At 43.1% G+C, this 24,506-nt stretch overlaps 1 protein-coding gene across 8 annotated transcripts in view; it reads right to left on the bottom strand.

Moving 5' to 3' along the window:
• Nucleotides 1-24,506, bottom strand: part of ZFP90 (ZFP90 zinc finger protein) — a 68,419-nt gene that overhangs the window by 30,182 nt on the left and 13,731 nt on the right. For 6 of the 8 annotated variants that reach the window (XM_005608360.4, XM_005608362.4, XM_070263063.1 and 3 more), the window contains exon 5: nucleotides 18,628-22,426. The exons of 1 other annotated variant lie outside the window; for it this stretch is intronic. In XM_005608360.4, coding sequence (XP_005608417.1) covers nucleotides 20,781-22,426 — 1,646 coding nt within the window. In that variant the 3' untranslated portion in view covers nucleotides 18,628-20,780. Of the gene's footprint in view, nucleotides 1-16,034; nucleotides 17,921-18,526; nucleotides 18,595-18,627; nucleotides 22,427-24,506 lie in introns of those variants that run through there. One more of the 8 variants, XM_070263062.1, reaches the window with a different exon arrangement.

Here is a 24,506-nt window from a genome sequence, read left to right as displayed (position 1 = left end):
CTCTTTACTCAAGTCGCCGGCACCCGGAAGAGAAGAAGAGAGATGGAGAAAACAGCTTCCTTGTCCAAGATCACAGGAACCCAGCCTCCCTAATCAAGTCCAGCTCTCTCTGCCTGACACACCCTCTTTCAATCCTGGTTGACCTGCAGAGTCTTCAGAGAGCTCCAGTTCCTGGCTAAGTAGAGATTTTTGCCTGCGGGAAGGGGCGTGCGGACCAGCAGAACCAGCCTGAGAAGAAAAGGCTTAGTTATTACCCAAATAGTGGTGCTGGTGGATTGCTCACCCCTCCTGCCAGGGCTCTTCCTTCTCTGCAGACAAAGGGCGCTCAGAGCACAGAGCCTGTGAACACCCCCAGGTCCAGGCTGTTGGTTGGCGGGAGAACCAAAACTCTCATGTCTTTAAAAATACATCCTGTGGCTCTAGGCCTTGTGACTTCTTTTATTTCCTTTTTTAAATCTTCATAAGCTCTCCAGGTAAGAACTGTTATTTCAAGATGCCTGGAGAACTGAGTTGCATGAATTGTTTTTATCTGTTTTACCTCCCCGTGGAGTCATGCATTCATTCAGCAAACACTTCTTGAGCACCTACTGTGTTCCAGTACTGGGGACACAACGACGAACAGAGCAGGCAAAGCCCCTGTCCTCACGAGGGCCGGGAGTAGTGGGAACAGCTGTTAGACAGTAAACAAAAAATAAGATTTATAAACTAAAATGGGGCAAAGAGATAAAAAGCCATTGTGTTATCAGGGAAGGCTTGTATTTGAACTGAGAGTAGAAGGGTGAAAAGGAGGCAGCTCAGTGAAGAGCAGTTTCAGAGAAGAAACAGCAGCTGTAAAGGCCCTGTGAGTTTGAGATTAGGGAAGCAGGCAGGGCCCAGATCCGACAGACAGGTCCTTGTAGCTATTTGTCAAAAGGATTTGGGATTTTATCCTGAGTGTCAGATGGAACTGACTCCACCTGTTAGCTATGACCTCAGGCAAGTTACTTCACTGCTCTGACCCTCAGTTTACCTATCTATAAAGTGAGGTTAATAATAATTTGTTCATTGTGGTAGGCAGCCTCTAAGGTGCCCCCCAACAATTGCGTGTCCTGGTAGTCACACCCTGTGGATGTGGGCTGCCCCATTTCTAACCAACACAACATGGCAGAAGTGATGGCGTAATCGTTTCCTCCTCCTGCTGTAAGAAATCACCACAAACCTACAGGCTTAAAACAGCAGAGATCTACTATCTCGCCATCCTGGAGGTCAGACATCTAAAGGGGTTTTTCTGGACTAAGATCAAGGTGTCCGCAGGGCTGTGCTCCTTCTGAGCTCCAGGGGAGAACCTGTCTCCTGGGCTTTTCCCTCTTGCAGAGGCCGCCCGCATTCCTCAGCTCACGGTCTCTCCCTCCATCTTCAAAGTGCATCACTCTGTTTCTACCATCACCTCTCTTTTTTTGTCACCAGCTGTCCTGCCTCCCTCTTTCCCTTAGAAGGACCCTGTGACTACACTGGGCCCATGTGGACAATGCAGGATAGTCTCCCCCATCTCAAAATCCTTAGCTTACCCACATCTGAAAGTCCCTTGCCACGTAAGGTAACATATGCACAGGTTTAGGGAGCAGGACATGGACATCTTTGGGGGCGCATTATTCTGTCTGCCACAGAGGTCACTTGTGTGACTGGGTAATAAAAGATGGTGGCTTTCATCTTGTGCTTTTGTTCCCCTCCTCCCTCCCTTCTTTCTCTTTTTCTTTCTTTCTTTCTCCCTCCTTCCACCCTCCCCTCCACCCCTTTCTTTCTTTTCTCTCTCTCGTCACTTTGGGGGAAGCCAGCTGCCATGAGGCAGCTCTCTGGAGAGGCCCATGTAGGTAGGAACTGAAGCTCCCGGCCAACAGCCAGTGAGGAACTGAGGTCTGTCAACAGCCACGGCTGAGAGCGCAGAGGTGGGTTCTGCAGCCCCAGCCAAGTCTTGAGATGCCCATAGCTCTGCCAACAACTTGACCGCAGCCTCGTGGGGAACCTCACGAACCACCCAGCTAAGCAGCTCCTGGATTCACGACCCTCAGAAACCATATGAGAGAATAAATGTTTGTGCTTTAAACTACTAAGTTTTGAGGTGATTTGTAATGCAGTAATAAATAACAAATGTATTCATTCATCCATTCAGCAAATACGTATTAAGTGCCTATACCACGTGCCAAGTTGTTTGAAGTGTTGGGACTATAGCAATGAAAAAAGCAGAGAAAAATCCCTGCTCTTGTGGAGTTTATCTACTATCAAGGAGAGACAGACAGCAAACATAATAAGTCAGTAAATTATATGCTGTGTCAGAAGGTGACAATTGCTATGGGGAAAAAGTAGAACACAGTAAAGGAAATAAGCTAGTCAAGGAAGGCTTTGCTGAAAAGGTGCTATTTGAGCAAAGACTTGAAGGAGGTGAGGGAAGAAATCATGCTCTTCATGAGGAAGAATATTCCAGATGGAGAGAACAGCAAGTGCAAAGGTCCTGTGGCAGGATCATACCCAAGTTCTTAAAAGGACAGCAGGAAGGCCACTGTGACAGGAGTGGAGTGTACAAAGGGCAGAGTGGTCACAGATGATTTATAGGGGTGAGGTGAGGATTAAAGTAGATAATGTATGTTAAGCTTTTTGAATCTAGTAGTTGCTCAATAAAGATTTTCTCTTAAGAAACTACACTTCATTTTTTAAATTTTGTGAAATAACCTCAAGTGTACACAAAAAAGTTTACACATAATGAACACCCATTTAACCACAACCTACCCTGATAAATAAAACTCAACAGCTATGGCCGAAGCCTCCTGTGTACCTTTCCCTATCCCAACCCACTGCCCCAAACATCGCTCACTGAATATAGTCTTGATTATTCCCATATATGGCTTTATATTTTTACTCCATAAGCATGTATCCATCAACAATCTCTAGTACGATTTTTCAGGTTTTAAATATATATATAAAATATGTATGCATATATCTGATAAGGGATTAATATCCAGAATATATAGAGAACTCCTAAAACTCAACAACAAGAAAAACAAACAACTTAATTAAAAAATGGGCAAATTTGGGGCCAGCCCCGTGGCTGAGTGGTTAAGTTCGTACGCTCTGCTTTGGCAGCCTAGGTTTTCACCGGTTCGGATCCTGGGCGGGGACATGGCACCACTCATCAAGCCATGCCGAGGCGGCATCCCACATGCCACAACTAGAAGGAAACACAACTAAAAATATCAACTATGTATTGGGGGGCTTTGGGGAGAAAAAGGAAAAATAAAATCTTAAAAAAAAATGGGCAAAGGACTTGAATAGACATTTCTCCAAAGGAGATATACGAATGGCCAATAAGCACATGAAAAGATGCTCAATATCACTAATCATTAGGGAAATGCAAATCAAAACTACAATGAGACACCACCTCACACCCAGTAGGGTGGCTACTGTCAAAAAAACAGAAGACAAGTGTTGGTGAGGATGTGGAGATACTGGAACCCTTGAGCACTGCTGCTGGAGATGTAGAATGGCACAGACGCTGTGGAAAACAGGATGGAGGTTCGTCAAAAGTTAAAAATAGAATTACCATATGACCCAGCAATTGTACTTCTGAGTATACACCCAAAAGAATTGAAAGCAGGGTATTGAAGAGATATTTGTATCCCCATGTTCATAGCAGCATTATTTGCAATAGCTAAAACATGGAGGCAACCCAAGCGTCCACCAACCAACGAATGAACTACGAAAATGTGGCATATACATACCATGGAATTTTACTTGGCCTTAAAAAGAAAGGAGATTCTGCCGTTACGCAACAACATGGATGAACCTTGAGGGCATTACGCTAAGTGAAATAAGCCAGTCACAAAATGACAAATATTGTATGATTCCACTTATATGACGTATTTAGAGTAGTCAAATTCATAGAGACAGAAAGTATAATGGCAGTTGCCAGGGGGATTGGAGAATGGAGAATAACTGTTTAATGTGTACAGATTTCAGATTTACAAGATGAAAAGAGTTATGGGGATGGATGGTGGTGATGGCTGCACAACACTGTGAATGTTTACTACCACTGAACCGTAAACTCAAAAATGGCAAAGACGGGGGTGGGGGGGGGGTCAGCCCCGCGGCTGAGTGCTTAAGTTCACGGGCTCCGCTTCAGCGGCCCAGGATTTCACTGCTTCAGATCCTGGGCGTGGACCTAGCACTACTTATCAAGCCACGCTGTAGTGGCGTCCCACATGCCACAACTAGAAGGACCCACAACTAAAAATATACAACTATGTGCTGGGGGGCTTTGGGGAGAAGAAGGAAAAAAATGCTAAAGATGGTAAATTTTGTGTTATGTGTATTTTAACACAATAAAAAGAGAAAAAAAGCAATTCTAATATATATCATATATATTATATATACTATATTCTGTGTATTATATCACATATATATCTATATATATCATGGCATCACTGGTATATCAATTGTGTCATTCTGTAATTTGCTTTTTTTCACTCAACATGTTATATCTGAGATTTATCCAGTGTGATCTATGAAGGTCTAGTTCATTCTTTTTCACTGCTGTATAATATTCCATTTCATGAATATGTTACAACTTATTAATATATTGAAATGTTTTAAAATAATAATCATTCCATTATCACACCCAACAAAATTATCAGTAATTTCTTAATATTGTCTAATACCCAGTCCACATTACAATTTCTCTAATTGTCTCAAAATGGTCTTTTTACAATTAATTTATTCAAATCAGGATTCAAATGAGGTCCATCCAATGTATTATATCTCTTCAATCTCTTTTATTCTAAAACAGTCTTGTCTTCCTTTTCCCTCTGTACCATAGATTTGTTGGAGAAACTGGGCGATTTGTCTCATATCCTGGATTTAGCTGGTTGCTTCTTGGAAGTGTCTTGACCAGGTTCAGTTTTTTGGTGAGGAGAGAAAAGGAAGGACAGGAAACTGTCACATGTAGCCCAATGATCAAACAGTGTCTCCAATATGATGACAAACCTACATGATGGGCCTCCTGATATGATGTAATGGGAAACAGATATCATGGCCTATTTAGTATTTTCCCAAAAGTGACTTACCTGAATCTAATTGTGAAGAATAAATAGGAGAAATTCAGATTGTGGAATCTTCTATAAGACAACTTGCCTGGACTCAAAAAATGTCATGAAAGAAAAAATGAGGTGAACGTTGATCAGATCCTGGATCACAAACAAAACAAAACTACAGCTATACAGGATATAACTGGAACAATTGGGGAAATTTAAATATGAAACTGTATATAATTAAGTTGTATTTAAAGATATCAACGATGAGTTTCTGAGGTGTGTTAATGGCATTGTGGCTGCATGGGAGAATGTCTTTGTTCTTAAGAGATGCAGGCAGAAGTATTTAGGTGTAAAGTGTCAGGATGTCTGCAACTAACTCAAATGGTTCAGTCAAAAAGTAAAATAAAATAAATGTGTGCATCTGGCAAAGTGTATTGACAATTGGTGAATCCAGATGAAAGGTATAAGGATGTTTGTTGATAGCACAGTTTTAAAAACGTTTCTGTTGGTTTGAAATTTTTTCAAAGTAAAAATTGTGGAAAAAACCAGCTTTGCTTGCTGAGCTGCTGAGCCCCTAGTGTATTACTACAGCAGGGGCGCCTCAGATATGTGGGTCTCGCCACAGCCGACGCTGACATCCATCTCCCCTTTTGCCAGGTGCTCCAGATCTCTTCCCCGCAAGTGCAGGAGCCGTGACCTCGAGTGCCCGTGTCTCGTCATTTCCATGCTGAGAAATTCCAGCATCGTTTAAAGGAGGGAAAGAAAAGAAAGAGGAAGGCCAGCAACAGGCTCATCTCGCGCAGGCTCTGCTGCCTCCCGGGCGCCCTCTGCAGTCCGGCACTGCCCCCTGGTGGCCGCCGGCATGCATGCGGCGCCCTGGCCGGGAGGCAGACAGGGCCCTGCAGCCCTCGCTCCAACCTGGAAGCGCCGGAGAGAGCTCCCCCGAAGGCCAGCGCCCCAACAATCCCAGTCTGTTTACCTTGGGACCGCTCATTTAAAAGAACGCTCAGCATAGGGAAAAGCGCTTTACAGATATTAACTCACTTAATCCTCACATCAGCCTGAACAGGTGGAACTATGGTAGCCCCCATTTTAGAGACAGACAGGCTCAAAAAGGCGAGGTGATGAGGTGACCTGCTCAAAGATTGCACAGCTAGTGTCACATCTTCTAACTCCAGGTCCAATGCTGTGCCACAACAGCCCAGCTGCTTCAACGATGACGACGTGAATGATAACGATAAAATCATAGCAAGACGCATCTATGGTGCTGACCATGGGCCATGCACTGTGCAATATAGTAACTCACTCCACAACAGCCCTGGAGGTTCTATTAATATGCCCATTTTACAGTTGAGGAAACTGAGGTACGGAGAGTTCAAGAAATTTGCCCCATGTCACTCAGAGAGAGGAGAGTATTGACTGGGAAAGCATTGAGGAGCCTTGCAACTGTTAGCTCAGCTAATAGATGTTTATTGAGCACCTACTAGGTGCAGGCCCCTGAACTAAGAGCGGAGTGTGCAGCGAGGGGAGAATGGAATGGTTTAAGATCAGTCCGAAATAAAAGGAAACGTGAACCCATCACTTCTGAGGGAGAGAAGGAGAGATGGTTTAAGCAAATATAAACATTTTCACTGCAACCTGCCACAGGAGTAACACACTGGTGAACCCTAATTTAAGGCTTGGCTGAATATTTACTTTGAAGAAAAGTAAAGGAGGGTGCTGTCATTCTGAGAAACTCAAAAAAGGAGTAGCTTTTGAGACATGAATTAAAATTTCTACTCCTGATAAACAGAATCTGGCGATTCAATCTGGCTTTCAGAGAAGGCCATTTAACCTGCAACCAACTCCTCTGCCCCAAGTCTGTGGCCCTTGCAGAACAGCTGTCTCCCAGGTTGCAGCTGTGCAGGGCGCTCAGTCACCTCCTGAGGTCCAGGAAAGTCCAGCCGCCTGCTCTTGCCAGGTCGATTCCCTTCTCCCTCTGGTACCTCTAGGCCCCCTGCTGCACTGGATTTCTTAGGAAGGCCCAACATGGGCCTGCTGGGCCGCTGTCAGAGATTACCTCCTGCTTATGGGGTCAAGACCACAGAGTGAAGCAGCCCTCCCGGGAGGCCAGGTTTAGAGCCCACCATGAGGGCACCTGTGCTGCAATGTCGCCAGGACTGGACGCTCAGGACCAGCGGAGCACCACTCTTCCCTGCCAATGCTCACTTATTTCTTTACAGAAATTTTGTAGAAAAATGAAGAGCACAAGGTTTGATCATTTCCCTTCTTTTTTTAATCAATTTTTTTTGCTGAGGAAGATATGCCCTGAGCTAACATCACTGCCAATCCTCTTTTTCTATGTGAGCCATGGCCACTGACAGACGAGTGGTGTAGGTTCACACCCAGGAACCCAACCCAGGCCACCAAAGGTGAGCATGCCAAACTTAACCATTAGGACACCGGGGCTGGCCAGCATTCTTTTTTTTAAAACCACTTTATTAAGGTATGAATGACATACAAAAAGCTGTACATAGTTAATGTACACAATGTATACAACTTGATGAGTTTGAATATCATTTTCATTCTCACCATCCTTGTTACTATTTTGGTCTACCTCCTCCATGAAATGTTGTCTGGATATATTTGAGGAAAGGATATAGCTGGAAAAATTGGCTAAGAGTATGAATAAACTGGAGGTGAGTGTTGATTGAAAAAACAAACAGAGCATCCTGTGTAAGTAGCTGTCTTTTTGGTAACCTAGATCAGTGGTTCTCAAAGTGTAGTCACTGGACCAGCAGTGTCAGCATCCTCTGGGAACTTTTTAGAACTGCATATGCTCCAGATCAGACCTGACGAATCCGAAAATGGCAGGTTGGGGCTCAGAAATCTGTGTTTTAACAAGAGATTCTGATACATGTTAAAATTTGAAAATCACTGTACTACACAATGACTAAACCTCCTACGAATTCAGTGATATTCAAAAAATGAGGGGCCGGCCCGGTGGTGTACACGTTCTGCTTCAATAGCCCAGGGTTCACTTAGGACCCTGGGTGCAGACATGGCACCGCTTGGCAAACCATGCTGTGGCAGGCGTCCCAAATATAGAGGAAGATGGGCACAGATGTTAGCTCAGGGCCAGTCTTCCTCAAAAAAAAAAAAAAAGAATTTATATTCGCCTAGCCATGACAACATGGACTTGTATTTGAGAAATAACAGCAAGAGGAGCCTAGAGAATGCCTGGTGTGGGACAGAGTTTTCCCACTCAACATCTCTCCTTGAGGTATCAGGCAGTATGAACTAGAGGCATCCAGATGGGTTGGGTAGTATTGGGGTGGGGTCCCTTAATCCCCCCTCAAAGTGTTCATGTGGTGAAATTAGAAAATGAACTGAAAGTAGGAAAGGACCAAAAATGTCCTTCTTAACAGTTGATTTGGTCTGACTGGAGGTGGGAATGGGTGGGCATGGAGAAAAGGGATCCTGTAGCTTGTGCAGGATCTCCCTTAACTGAGTAATCTTGAGCTCCCACGAAAGGTCCCTGAGGCGTTTTTCCTGGATCCTGCCCCTCCCTCTGTCCCTTATCCTCCTGTTGCCATCCGTTTCCACTCTCCTTTTGGGTCCCTTCCCTCTGATCCTTTTTCTCCAGTTCCAGCTTTTTCTTCTTCAACTCTCCCCCCAACTTCCCTAGCTTCTGGGTCTCCAGCTGCTGACTCAGCACGGAGGACACGGAACTCACCACCTCCTTTTGGGCCCCATGGGATGTCCCGTTCCCTAGTAACCCCTGTGAGGACCTCAGTGGCAGAGGGTAGGAACACTGCAGGTGGAGGAGGGTGTGAGGAATCCTGCAGGACCTGGAGTCAGTCCATTAAACTCCCCAACATGGAGGCCATTCTTGTCCCATGGAAAGGCCCCAAGGCCGAAACCTTCTTGGCAGGCTCACCACTGTTGTTCTGTTGGGTTGCTGGGTCTTTGGGTCAGTGGAGTTGCCATCATTCCACAGCCCCACCCCAGAGTTGGATCCCTGGGCCAGGAAATGCCACTAACCTAGCAACCTCTGGGGAATGTCACACACTGAGAGGAAGCAAATGAGTGCTGCTTTTCTCCCAACCCTTGGTCCAGTTTCCATGCTGGGCTCCTGCCCCTTTGCTCCACACTCAAACCCTTGTGGATGCAGGGACCATTTGGGGACAGGGATGTGGTAGGTCAAAGCCATCCCTTTCCAGAAGCTGCAGAATTGCTTCTGAGTGAGGTTGGGGATGGAAGGCAGGGCGTCTGTGGCTGTGGAATACTGGGATTTTTCCGGGCCCAGAGCTGCCATCCAGCCCACTACCCTCTGATTTAAGTCAGGGTCAGAGACGCAACTTCACTCCTCCATCGACCCCTCAAGCAGAGAGTCAGATCGCCCACTGTGACTCCTCAGCTGGAAGAGAGGACTCCAGGGCAGCTCTCTCAAATCTGGCTGTATTGTGGGTGTTGGGGAGCCCCTCACATGTCCTTTTGAATTAATAAAATACTTCTTATTCTGTTCTATCCATTGGCTTGTTAGATACCTGTGGGATTTTATTTTGTTTTTCTCATTCTTCCAGTGTTTACTTTTTGAAGGTAAAATGTGTTTTTTCTTTACCTCCTTCTAATGTTTTCTAATCCTTTGTTTTCCAATCGTTTTACAATGATGTCCCTAGCTATGGTCAACTGTTGCTCTGGGAGAGGAGGGACCAGAATGTTGAGCTTCCCTTCTCTCTGATATCTTGGATCCTCAATTCCTGGCTGCCTGGGCCAATGCCTTCAAATATATATATATATATATCCGTATTTTATCCAGCTTTTCTAGCTATTTATAGTAGGAGTCTTAGTTTACTACAAACTACTGTGTTACAGCTAGAAATGGAAGTATCAGTGTTTTGTAATTCTATATGTTTAAAGACATATATAATGTTGTTTTATAGTTAATCATTTAATTTATCCACATTTTACCACTTAGGGCTTTCTTCTTTTTTTTTTAAAGATTTTTTTAATGTATTTATTTTCTTTTTCTCCCCAAAGCGCCCCCACTACATAGTTGTTTATTTTTTTTAGTTGTGGGTCCTTCTAGTTGTGGCATGTGGGATGCCACCTCAGCATGGCCTGATGAGAGGTGCCATGTCGGCGCCCAGGAGGCGAACTGGTGAAACCCCAGGCCACTGAAGCTGGCGCAGGAACTTAGCCACTTGGCCACGGGGTTGGCCCCAGGGCTTTATTCTTTCTTGTGTCTCTGACCATCCATCTGGGATCATTTTCCTTTTGTATGAAACACAGCCTTTAGAATTTTCTTTATTTAGGTTCTGCTTATGAAGAAATTTCTGTTCTTACTTGCATAAAAGGGATTTATTGTGTTCCCATTCCTGAAAGATTTTTGCTATATTAGAATTCTGGGTTGGCAGACATTTTCTTTAAATACAATGAAGATTTCATTCCCCATTCACATGGCTTCCACTGCCGATATTGGGAAGTCAGCTGTTACTTCTCTGAAGTTAATTAATCTTTTTCTCTAATTTAAGATTTTATTTACCTTTTATACTCTGTTGTTTTACTACAATGTATCTAGTTGTGGACTTATTTTTATTTATCCTCTGAGTTTCACTGGGCTTCTTGAATCTGTAGCTTGGTATATCTTTCACCAGTTCTGGAAAACTCTTGGCCATTAACTCTTAAAACTCTTTAAATATTTCTTATAGACTCTTCTTTATTTTCCTTCTGGGAATCTGATTAAATTTATGTTGGGCTTTCTTACCCAGTGGTTTAATGTGTTTTACTTTGTTTTCTGTACTTTTCATCTCACTGTCTCTGCCCACTAGTTTCTAGACAATTTCTTCTCAGCTATATTTCAGCTCATTACTTCTTTTTACGTTAATTTGCTCTTAAACAGTTTTGTTAAATTATTTTTTTTAAATGTTCTATTTGGTTATTTTTTTAAATCTGCTATGTCAATTTTTTTTTTTTTTTTTTTGAGGAAGATTAGCCCTGAACTAACTGCTGCCAATCCCCCTCTTTTTTGCTGAGGAAGGCTGGCCCTGAGCTAACATCCGTGCTCATCTTCCTCTACTTTATATGTGGGACACCTGCCACAGCATGGCTTGCCAAGCGGTGCCATGTCCACACCCAGGATCCAAACCGGCAAACTCCTGGCCACCGAAGCAGAACATGCGCACTTCACTGCTGCGCACTGGGCCGGCCCCTGCTATGTCAATTTTTAACGCCTTGTTTTTGTAGGTATTTTCAAGCTTGTCTTTTATCCCTTTAAAAATACTAGGAATTGGTATTATACTCTTTCTCTGATAATTCCAACATGTGAAGTGTTTGTGTCTGTATTTGTCTGTTATTTCTGCATGTTCTCTTTCAAGTCTTATTTCATTGTATATCTGGTTATCTTTGAAAGTGCTGGAAGTTACTTAAAAAAAGGTGAAAGTGAATACTTTGAGACGATAATAGCTTTCTCTAGGGATCATTTTCACTTGGTTCTGTCGGGCACCTGGGCACACCACTAGTCTGGCCAGCGTTGTAAGCCTGAAGGCTGAGGTTCCCTACATCTCCAAGACAACCTGAATTTGGGAGACATGTCTATGTCAGGGCGTATCTCCACATTTTCTTGAATGTGTCTTTTCAAATGTGGGGCGATTATTCAGACTCCCAGCTTTCCACACTTCTACACTTGTACCCCTTATACTTCAAGTCCACCAACCGCACTGGTGGGTTTCACAGGTATCTCATTCCACCAGCAAATGCCTTCAGGCAGCTGAGCGCTGGGATTGTGAGTTCAGTCTCTTGCTTCTCCCAGAGTTGGAGCCCTAATTCTTCCCTCTCTCGTCAGTCTTTTGGAATGCTCTTCTCTTTTACACATTTCATCCAGTTTAAATGATTTCCTATGGAAGAGGTGGTGCTAATGACCTAGACCATCACCGGGAGTGTAACCCTTCAGCCTGCCTCAGCGCACTTCCTGTCCTCCCGAGGAAGGGAGCAGAAGGGAGGACAGAGGAAGAGGAAATGGGGTCTCTGTTTTTAGGATCTTGTTTCAGGGGAGTAGAAACTTACACTTCCTCAGAAAAAGCCACACTTTTTCAGAAGGAGGAGAACGGTTACCTGGAGTTTCTCCACTTACCTAGACAATTTCATACGGTTTAACTTATGCCCATTTTGTCCAGCTAACGTAATAGGAAAGGGCAGCGTTCAGCCACTGTGCAAAGCGCGGGAGAAGACGGGAGGGGCGGGCCTGGGGTGTTCCGGAGATGGGGCACAGGCGGCTGGTGGCAGCCACCGGAGGAGGTTAGCCTGGTCCCGGCGGCAAGACGCTGGCAGAGGTCACACACGCGCCCAAACTCAGAGGGGAGCGAACACGCAGCGCTGGACACACGCCTATTCAGACCACAACCAGGCGCGCAAGGTTCCAAAGCCTGGTTCCGCTCCACGAGCGGCCGTGCCGGCGGCGGAAGACTTCCGACCCGGAGGCGGAAGTGCGCCACCGCCAAGGCTTTCGGGGAATGTAGTCTCCAGCGGCGCCACTTGACCAGAGGAATCGGAGGCCTCTCCCTCCGCGCTGGCGGCCCGCGTCTGGTGGACTGCGCTTCCCACCCAGAGCTCGTAAAATATCGGGGGTTGCAAGTGGGCTTCCTTTGACACCTCTTTAAGTGGCACACCCAGATCATCCTGTTATTCTAAATTTGGTGGTATAAACCTTTCTAACCGGTGTGATATCACCATTAAGAGGCCTTCTCACCCCAGTCACGCTGTCAGTCCTCCTTTAGGATCCCTTAACCTGAGGAAAAGCAATTTTGTGCTTACTTACGGTTATTAAAACTTAGTCTAGCCTAGTGTAAAATTCCAAACTCATACTTTATTCTTAGATGCCTACATGCCCGCACTTGGGGTGTGAGAAGGGCGACGGCGAAGGAGAAGGAAGGTGCCCATCCATTCCGGCCAGTGGCCTGCCCCGACAGGGCGGCCTCCTCAAAGGGAGATGCACACCTGTCTGGGGTCTGCGTTCAGTTTCACGCCAGTCCATGTGTTCAATAGTAGGGCGACCTCGTTTCCCCTTTGGCTCCATGCAGTCCTTGCCTCTAACCTTTCTCCAGGTGGGTCATCCCCTAGATTGGCCGAGCAGCTGCTGAGACAGCCCTGTGGCTCCTGCCACTCTGTCTTCCAGGAACAGGGTAAACATTTGTCTCTGTTTTCGAGCACAGCCCCAGCTTCCTGTCTGGTTAGCTCCCCCTTCATTCTCAAGGGTCCTGGTTTAGACGATTAATTATATGGTCACCCTATCCAGGATCCACTGAAATCCCGTCTTGTGATCTCTGGCATCAAAGAAAACAGATACAGGGGCCGGCTCCGTGGCCGAGTGGTTAAGTTTGTGCGCTCCGCTGTGGCGGCCCAGGGTTCGGATCCTGGGCGCGGACATGGCACCGCTTATCAGGCCACGTTGAGGCGGCTTCCCACATCCCACAACTAAAAGGACCAGCAACTAAGATATACAACTGTGTACGGCGGGGGGAGGGGGGTCCACATTTGTGTTGTGCCTAGGAAGAAAAGGAAAGGGCCACTGTATCTGGTCCCTAAAAAGCCATCTCTAGGGAGTTGAAATGACTTTGCTTGATCTTGACAGTGTCAAGTCCCCTGTCTTCGTTTATGGGCTTGGATCTGCTTCTCACCCTTGGGAACACGAATGCCCATTTTTCCTTCTCCTAAATCCATCAGGCCTGCTGGATGTACAGGTCAGACAGGCTCACGCCCTGAGCGGAACCAAGCAGGTGGCTTTGTGGGAGGAAGGACCAGATAAGAGCAAGGAGGCTGACTAACTGTAACAGAGTGTAAACATTCAGAGAAGCACATACAACACATATCTATGCATCATTCTCTTTTAACAAATGTTAATATTTTACTATACTTGCTTAAAAAAAAATAAAAGGACAGTCTAAGCTTTCTTTTATTCTTGCTTATCCCTCTCCTCTCTGGCTCCAGAGGAAACCACCACTCTGAAGCTGTTATTTTAATACTTTCTTACTTTTACTTCATGAGTTGATAAAAAATAGGTATTATGGATTTTTAAAAAGTTCTAACATATCACAGTGTATGTAACCCTCAACTTTATTTTCAACTGTTTACAGTATGTAAGCCTTGTTAATACATGTACATCGAGTTCAACCATTCATTAAATACTTGAGTATCTCCTGTGCTGGGGACACAGCACTGAACAAAAGAGAGAAAAGTTGCTGCCCTCTATCATCAAGCTGTTCATTTGCTTTTTGTGCACTTTTCTGTATGTTATGCTTCAAGAAAGTTTACCACCACCTCTCCCACCCCCCCCAAAATCCCTACTCTCATGGAGCTTACCTTCTAGAGAAGGACATATAATAAACAAGTGAAATACTTAGAATGTCAGGTGGTGGTAGCTATTATGGAAAAAATGAAGCTGGGAAGGGAGAAGGGGTGTGCCATGGAGGGGGACTGCTATTTTGATAGGGTAAGCAAGAAAGTGCTCTCTGGTAAGATCTTGAGTAAAGATCTGAAGGACGTGAGGGGCCAAACCATGTGTTATCTAGGGAAAGAGGATTCCAGGAAAAGGAACAGCAAACGTAAAGACACTGTAGTGGAAACTTGCCATGTGTGTTTAAGTTACTGCAGGAGGCCAGTGGGCCTGGAGCAGAGTGATCATGAAGGAAGATATGGTGAGTCAGGCAATATGGGGTGACAGGTGGTGGCAAAACTACGTAGAGCTTTTACTTTAGCTTTTATTCAGTAAAATGAAAAGCTATTGGAGGGCTACGAGCAGAGGAGTGACATGATCCTAGATTTTTACAGTACCACTCTAGCTGATGAACTGTGAACATAGAGAGGCAAGAATGGAAGCAGAGAAACCAATTAGGAAGCTATTGCAAATATCTGAGGCAGAGATGATGACAGTGACTTGGGTGAAGGTAGAGGCAACAGGAAATGGTCATCCTCATATAGCCTGTAAGTCAGCCAACAGGACTTACTGAAGCTTGGATGTGGGGTGTGAAAGAAAGGAATCAAGAATGATTTCCCACTTTGGGACCTGAGCAACTGGAAGGATGGGGTTGGCTTTTTCCAGATGGGAAGACTGAGGGAGGAACATGATTATGATAGCGCTGGGAAAAGGGGAGATTATGGGTTAGGTCATCTTTGGACATATTACATTGGAGATATCTGTTAGACACCCAAGTGGAGATGTCGCATAGGCACTTGGTTGTATGGAATGGTATATATATACAGTACGGAATCCTGGGCTGGAGATAGAAAATTTGAAGTTGTCAACAAGCAGAAAGCCAGGAGACAGGAAGCGAGCTCCAATGAGGGTGACTGAAGAAAAAGAAAAGAGGTCCAAAGACTCAGCCATAGAATTTCCACGTCTACAGCAAAAAGAAAAACAACCTGGGAGAAGTAGCTGTCAATAAAGTATATGGAAATCTAAGTAAGTGTGATAACCTGGAAACCAAGGGGAAAAAAATGTGTCAAGAGTGAGGAAGTAGCCAACTGTACCAAATGACGCTGAAAGGTCAAGAAAAAGGATTGGAAAAAGACCATTGGATTTAGCCACATGGAGTCCATCAGTGACATTTGACAACAGCAGAAACGAAGACCTGATTGGAGGAGGTGCAAGAGATAACTGGAGACAATGAGTATGAGACACCTCTATTGAGTGTCTACTAAGTGAAGTAAGAAATGGAGTGGCAGGCGGAGGGGGATGCAGCATATATATTTATATTGACATATATTTACAAATATATATATTGAAGATGAGAAAAACTACACATAATTTTGCTGATGGGAAAGATTCAGTAGCCAAGAAAAAGATGCAGGAAAGAGGACAGTTGTAGGAATGACGTCCTAGTTTAAGAATGGGATCTAGTGCATTAGAAAAGAAGTTGGTCTTAGATAAGAGAACCAAGTGTCAACCACAGGAACAGGAAGGAAGAGCGCACAGACAAGATGCACGCAGGTGAGTAGTTATCTTTTGATCGATTTTATTTTCCTCCGTTAACTAGGAAATAAGGTAACCAGCTGAGTGAGGATGGGGTGAAGTGCCGGAGGTTGAGAAGAGAGAAGCTGTAAAACAGTGCCTTAGGAGACTGGGACACTGACTTGACCAGGGAAACAAACGCTTGGGGTTGGCAATCAGGAATTTAAAGTGGGACTAGTCACCGTGGCTCCATTTCTCCAGCCACGATTAGCCGCGTGGGTACAGGAGTGGAATAGGCAGAGCTGGGCTTTTGTTTGTTTTTGTTTTTGCCAGATGCTGTGGTTCCTTCATTTAAGTACTGCATTGTATTAAATTATAAGAATATGCTACGATTTATTAGCCCATTCACTTACTGACATTTGTGTTGTGTCCGTATTTTTACTACTCCAAATACTGCTGCAGTGAGCATCCTTGTGCATGTCTTGGTGCTCACCTGGGAGAATGTCTAGTCTGGGGTATAGACCTAGAAATGGAACTGCTGGGTCACAAGGTATGCTTAGCTTCAATTTACTGGATATTGCCAAATTACTCCCCCAAATGATTATACAAATTTACCCTCTCACCAGCAGTGTATACAGGTTCTCATTTTCCCCAGCCAGACTTCCAAATTTTTGCCAATCTAATGGGCATGAAATAGTAACTTACTGCTTTCTTTTGCAATATTCTGATTTCAAGACTGATTACCTTTTCATTTATAAGCCAGTCTTCTTTGTCTATCAACAAATCTCCACTTCATCTCTCATTTAACAAGGTATTAAGTACCTACTTATGCATTGTGATAAGCAGGGGAACAAAAAAAGTTAGCAAGGTAGACGCGGACCCTGCCTTCCTGGAACTCACAACTGAGTGCAGGGTGGGGTGGGGAGACAAGCAAACAATCACAAATTGTGGTAACATGAAGGACATTAACAGTAATCTGTGAAAATATAAAAGGAGACTGATTTGGTTTAAGTAGGGCAGTCATTAAAACCTTCCCTGAAGTGACATTTGCATTTTAACAGATGAGTAAGAACTAACTAGTTCAGCAGCTATAAGGAATTGGGCAGCACCATCATCGTGTCTTCTAACTGCAGTTTTATCTTCCCAAGCTGGCACAGAGCTGCGCCAGATGCTCTGGTGGACATAATGCCTGCCTGGGGCCTTCCCCAGAGACACCCAGACATCAGGAGCGGGAGACTGGTTTTCTCCTGGCTCCCTTTTGCAATTTTGAGACTATTATTTCTGTGCTGTTGTATCCAGTTTATTCTTGTATGAGTCTCACATCATCTGGTTATACTAACCTACACAGGCTGACCCAGTAATCCCATTTTGGATATTTTCTCTCATTCTGGATATTTTAAGAAAAGGTTCTATAAGAAAAAGAGGAGGGGTGCTTAAAAAAATAAAGTATTCAATGTCATTATTATAAAAAACACCACCAAAAACAATCCAAGTATGTTGCAAAAGTAGGGGACTTACTTGTTAAGGAGCTCTTGAGACTGTGTAGGAACATGGAAAATATCTATGACGAACATTTTTTTTTAAAATACGATACAAGATCTTATCTACAGTATGGGCAAATGTAAATAACTGATAGATTAAGTGTAAAGGTCGCGGGTGAATTTAGGGGATTTAATTTACTGAAATAGGAAAAACATTCCAAGGCCCTTCATTGTTTTGTCTCTGCATGGCCTACAACCTATCACTATATTCCTTCATCCACTCACCCCTCCAACGATGTTGCGTCATATGCCGCTCCTTGAACATAACATGGCTCTGGAGACAGTGAGAGGTTAAGTGCTATGTCTTTGCAGCCAGATAGTCCTGGGTTCGAAGCCTGAATCTGTCATGGGCAGTGCTACCTCAAGTGAATTACATCTCTGGGTTTTTCCCCCTATTATAAAACAAGAATATAATATATGTACTAGGTTTCTTTAATGCAAGCAACAGAAATCTGACAAATTAGCTTAATCCAAAAGGGGGGGGATCATTGGACTGATAGTGGGGAGCCCAGTGAATCCCAGGAAAGGTTTCAGAAATTAAGCCAGGACCAAGGACCTCAGGGATTAGAAATGAGAACACCATCACATCAGCTGCATCCTCTCCTACTACAACAGACCTCCCCTCTGATAAGGAATCAGGCTCCAGGCAGCTCAAGGCCTTCACTTTTCCAGCGTAGCAACCTCAAAATTAAAGTGTCCCTGCCAACTCTATTTTGAAAAAGTTCTGGCAAAGAACTCCAACTGACTCAACTAGGTCACATGCTTCCCCCTAGAACTATCACCAAGCCCCATGGATGTCTTGACTTGTGTTCCTGTGGTCAGCACAGCAGGGACTGTTACAAGAGGAAGAGGGAGAAAACAGCTGGGCAAAGACAAAAGCTATCACAAGACCTAGAATGGGTACTTCTAAGGATTAATGAAATGATGGCTGTAAAATACGTAGCACCATTTCTTTCAAATAGGAAGCATTCAATAAATGGTACCTATTAACAACTCACCTGGCTGTGCTTTGTTTAGCCGTTAATCCCTCCTCCTTGATGTGCCACTCTTTAGTCTTAGCCAAGCTCTGAAAATTGAAAAAGACAAACTGACTCCCATCAACTAAGAAGGCTATTTATTGAAATAATACAATGATGTTACAAGGATGCATTTCACGTGGCCTAGAAAGCTGGGGGTTAATAAATGCATGGTGCATAGTTGCTGGGACAAGAGAATCCTTTGCTTTATCAGCCACACATACATCCTGGGCTCCCTATCAATGAGGATACACTGAAATTCAGAGGTTGACTGGATCTAGGCCAGGCTCCACACATAAACCAGCAGTCTCCTTTGGGTCTTCTGGAACTAAGTCTTTATAAACTTCCGTAACAGTAGGGTAGCACTCACTTGGTCACAATTCATGCCATTCTTGCAAAGAGTTCACTATTGGGATCCCCAAACAATCAGCATCAAAATGAGTTCCTGATAGGAATCCTAGCCAACCAGTAGGGGACGGATGGAGTAGAATTACCCATTGTCAAACTATGTCATCAGACAACACAAGCAGGACCTTGGCATTGTGTGTGTGCTGAGCATGGAACATCACCTAACAAGGTATTTTTGAATGGTTACTGTCTCGGAAGGGCAGATCTGCTATGGAGCACCCCATCCTGCTCCACATGATAGACTCATCGAGCCAGACATCCCACATCTTGGCCCCCTTGTACATTTCTCCTGCAAAGAATTATGAAGAATGTTTGGGAGCTGCCTCATGTTATCCAGGATGAGACAAGGATGATGGGTCTTGCTACCCGCCTTGCAAAGCAGCCAGTAGGGAAGGTTCACCATCAACACCACCGATATCACTCCTCCCCATGATCCATCATTAGGGTGGGAAGATCTGCTTATCTTAAGGGAAAAAGGCTCTTGTGTGAAAGGGGTCAGTGTCCACAGCTGCTTCCAAATTTATCTGCACTGTTGGTGCCAATGAGCCAACAAAGTTTCTAGAAATTCCTTTATGATAGCCCATAGGAGGCATTAGGGGACATTAAATATTGGAGTGGGCTACTGAAATTTAGCTCATGCTTTACTGATGGGAAAGCAGCACAGAGCTAAAAAAGTTAATTCTTTTATGGCAAAATATTTCCTTGGCACAGAAAATGAACCATTACATGCTGATTCTTTAAACTGATTTAAAGACAAATTTTATGGCAATGGATAATTGGATATATACTTCTCTACAGTAAAATGAATTTGGGGAAAAATTCTCCTCTTAGCTTTGTGTTGTTTTCCCATTGATTCATTATAGGAAGCTTGGGACAGTGCTCTTTCATGGGAGTGTCATAAAAAGCACAATAAGAGTATTTGATAGTTTTACGAAACCGATGCATGTTAACTGAAAGTGTAATTATGATACTTGGGAAAAGGAAAAAAGTCACCAGTAGTTCAACTATTTACAGCTTCTGTTAACATTTTGGTTTACAAGCTTCCAACAAGCTGCTTTCAGTAAGTCTGTGACAAATTTGCATATGTTTGGGGGCCTCTTATGCTTTTATGAATTCCCAAAGTACCCAACTCATGAGTGCTCATTAAATGTTCATGAATCTGATTTATTTTAAAGCTCTCTGAATTCCAAAATACCTTTTTAGTGGCAAGACCATGGGACCAAAGATCCAGGAGACCTGCATTCTCCACCCAGCTTTGCCATTATAAGCTGCATCACACTGTGCAAACCACTTCACATCTTTGGCTTTCAGTTTCTTCATCTGTACAATGAAGTGGTTGGATCAGTTGACCTAATTCTTCGGATGGTGAATTCCTAGAGGTGGAATTGGTTTCCATGGTGAATTTAATGTAAGAGCTGCAGCTGAATGCAGTTGTCAAGCAATTTTAAAAAGTGAATTTTGGTCACTACTGCAGGATTTTTATTTATTAAAAAAAGCCTGTAAATAAGAGTTACAAGTCAAACTGTTCAATGTTGGTGATCTCCTGCATACATATATTCAAAAGCTTTATAAAGTCCAATATAGAAGCATATAATTTCCAACTGGTTAGATACGATATTTGTAGTTGTTTCTTACAAAAGTTTATAATCAGATCTGAGAATGTGGCTTTTATTTATTTAAAAAAGTCTACTAGCAGTTTTCTCCACACGCAACATACAAACACACACATAACTGAATACATTCTCAAGCTTTCTCTCATGTAAGAATCCTCTGATCCTGAACAATATTTTAGCTAAAGCTTTTTGCATATTCCTTAATTTCAGGGTTTCTAGAGTTTATTTCGTGTATGAATTCTCTGGTGTTTAGTAAGAGCTGAGCTTCGACTGAAGTTTTTTCCACATTCTTTACAAGCGTAGGGTTTTTCTCCAGTATGAATTCTCTGATGATCGTGCAGATTGGTTTTCTTTCGGAAGGCTCGCCCACATTCATTACATTCATAGGGTTTTTCTCCAGTATGAGTTCTCTCATGCTGAATGAGGGATGAACTCTGACTGAAGGCTTTCCCACAGTCAATACATTCATAGGGTTTCTCTCCAGTGTGGGTTCTCTCATGTTGAGTAAGTGATGAGCGTCGACTGAAGGCTTCTCCACATTCATTACATTCATAGGGTTTTTCTCCAGTATGAATTCTGTGATGCTCTATGAAACTTGTACTCCTTTTGAAAGCTTTTCCACATACATTACACTGATAGGGCTTCTCTCCAGGATGAGAAATAGGTTGTTGGTTAAAGTCCTGCTCACAATCATAGGGGTTCTCTCCAGTATGGATCCTCTGATGGTCAGTAAAGTCTGCAAGGTGACTGAAGTCTTCCCCACAGTCATTACAATGATAGGATTTCATTTCAGTGAGAGTGCTTTCATCTTGAGTAAGAGATGAGCTGTGCTTGAAATCTATACTGTAGTTATTGCTTTGGTAAGGTTTGCCTCTCTTATGAATCCTCATATGTTTATAAAGGGATGGGCTCTGACCAAAAGCCCTCCCACATATGCTACATTCAAAAGGTTTCTCTCCTGTATGAGTCCTCTCATGCTGGACAAGGGAAGAACATCGACTAAAGGCTTTCCCACATTCCTTACACTGGAAGGGTTTCTCTCCACTATGCGTGACCTCATGTTGAGTGAGGGATGTGCCATGCCTAAAAGACCTCCCACATAAATTACATCGATAGGGTTTTTCTCCAGTGTGAATTCTCTGGTGTTGAACAAGGGAGGAGCTGCGCTGGAAGGCTTTCCCACAGAGACTACACTGGTAGGGTTTCTCTCCAGTATGAGCATTCTCGTGCTGACCAAGGGATGAGCTATGCCGGAAGGCCTTCCCACACACGTTACATTCAAAGGGCTTTTCCCCAGTGTGAATTCTCTGATGCTCAGTAAGTTGTGTTTTCCAGAGGAAGGTTTTCCCACAGTCAGTACATTCATGGTGTTTCTTTCCAGGATAAATTCCCTGATCTGTACCACTTGGGAAAGCTCCCTCTCCTTTATGAGTTTTCTCATGTTTAGTAAGCGATGATCTATGAATAAAGGCTTTTCTACATTTATTACATTTATAAGGTTTCTTTTTTGCAAGGATATTATTCTGATTAGGTAAGTCAGAATTATGTCCCAAATTGCTTCCAAGTGTATCACATTCACTAGGCCTTGAAGGAATGTTCAATTGTGTAACCAGGTCTGTGTTCAATCTAGAGTTTTCACCAAATTTATTTTGCTCAAAGCTTTCCTCTGGTGTGATTTTCTTCTGGGTGGATGCATCTGGCCCCAGATGTCTCTTCCAGTTTTCCTGGTGCCTCTCTAACTGGCTACTAACATCCCAAGTGTCTTCTAACGTGGCACGTGAGAGATCATCAGTGCTACGGGATATTTCAGATGTGCTCTGCTGCAGATTTGGTGATTTGGCTTCAGGCCTGGTCTTCCAGTCTGAAAGAAATCCAAGGTGCAAAAATCCCCTATTCCCTCCCATTGAAACAAAATGCTACAGTAGGAATGAGGAAATGAAAGATGTAAATTATACATGCCTCTGTTTTGAAATTAGTCCTATAGCTTGGGGAGAAGATCCAAAATGCAGGAAAGGAAAGCAAAGAGAGGTGATAGTGCAGATTGCAGAGCCAGAGTGTATGGAAGTCTAGAATGAAGACGCTCATTTTGGGGGGCTGCTTAGGGAGTAAGGGAATAAGTGAGCATGAGTGTGTTAGGCATAGATACAAACAGAATAGGATCATACTCCATCCTACAGGGTCCTCTCTGCTCTCTGTGCCCCCTGTGCATTTTACAAACAACAGAATCTATCTTCCTAATGCATCCATCTCATGATTTCTTTAAAGTGACCTCTGAGGCTCCAGATCTTCAAACCCTGCAGAGAAAATCTGCAGCCAGTGATCTAAGTGAAATGATTCTCTCACATACTTGGAGATCAAGGGCTATACTTCACAAACTGAAAACAAATTAATATTTCAGGAGGCAAATCATCCTTGCCCTTGAAATTGGGACTATGGTTTTAGTCTATGTGAGTTCTGGTTCTACACTACTCATCTCTCTTAATCAAAAAGATTTTAATCTGCCTAATAAATTGATCTCTAAACCTCTGTTTAACCTAATAGAGAATACTAATAGAGAATTAATTTATTTCTAGGTTCTAAGAATGGCAACCTTTAAAAACCAAGGGGAGGGAGGTTTCTGGGATGATGGAAATGTTTCATATCGATCCCAGTTCGGGTTAGGCGGGTGACTGCGTTTGTCAAAACCAACTGGATAGTACATAAAAGAGTTGTCTATTTCATTGTATGTAATGTGTTCTTTAAAAAAAAAAACCCAAACAAATATTGAACTGTAATTAGTGATATGCATGCTGATGTATGTAGGGGTTAAATGTACTTATGTCTGCAACTTACTTGGAAATGCATCAGAAAGTAAAATGGATTGATAGATGGAGAGATGAAGAAATATGTGATAAAGCAAATATAACAAAATGTTAACAACTATAGACTCTTGGTGGTAGGTATATGGTGTTCACTGCATAATTTTTTCAACTTCTCATATGTTTGAAAATTTTCATAATAAAATGTTAGGAGGGAAAAAAACAGCAACTAAGGGGCCCTAAACCCCAAAATTCCTTACCCTGGAACAAGACTCAATTCTAAATTCCCAAGTACAGAGAATGCTTTGTATTTCTTTTAGAATACTTCTCAGTGGGACATTCAAGAAATGTTTGTTGAAATGAATGTGAGAAAGTTCTCCCCCAAGCCAGATTACCTAACAAGCGATTAAGTAATTTCTGACTGTCTTCTATATGCTCTGCAACACAGACAGAATATATAGAAATATAACAAATAAACTCTCTAGGAGCTTGAAATCTAACAACAGAAACAAGACTCAATCTTTTGACAACTGAAAAAAAAGCAAAACCAGCAGATGGTATATTATTAAATTTGAATTTGTGAGGTAGAGATGATATAAATGGTATTTGTGATCAGAGAAGGAAGAAATAAACATATTAGTGTATATTAGGTTTCATGGATTAGACAGACCTCGAACTCAAGGATAGATGGCTTTAAATAGGCAGAAAGTATTATCTAATGAGAGAAAGTATATGCTATTTACAGAGAACATTTAAAAGAAGTTCAACTTAAGTGGAGCTTATGTTAGGAAGAATAAAAGATAATACTGGAAGGTATGATGGAAATCTTTAAATCAAGGGAGTCTCTGTTTCCTACAATGTGGTACAGGTAGTAATAGCAAGGTTTTGTCAGAGGTGGGTGGTTTATGAAAATAAAGCAATAAAATCCAGTATGGTGCAACAAGTGATAAATAGATGAACAAAACGTGGTATATCCATAGAACGAAATACTCCTTAGCAATACAAGGAATGAAGTCACACATCCTACAACATGAGTGAACCTTGAAAACATTATGCCAAGTCGAAGAAGCCAGTCACAAAGGGCTATGTATTATGTGATTCCATTTGTAGAAAACATCCAGAATAGGCAAATCCAGAGAGATA

Source organism: Equus caballus, chromosome 3, assembly GCF_041296265.1.
Source record: "Equus caballus isolate H_3958 breed thoroughbred chromosome 3, TB-T2T, whole genome shotgun sequence".
Classification (NCBI taxonomy): domain Eukaryota; kingdom Metazoa; phylum Chordata; class Mammalia; order Perissodactyla; family Equidae; genus Equus; species Equus caballus.
The sequence above is the reverse complement of the archived record's forward strand: the minus strand, read 5'-3'. Positions and strand labels throughout refer to the sequence as shown.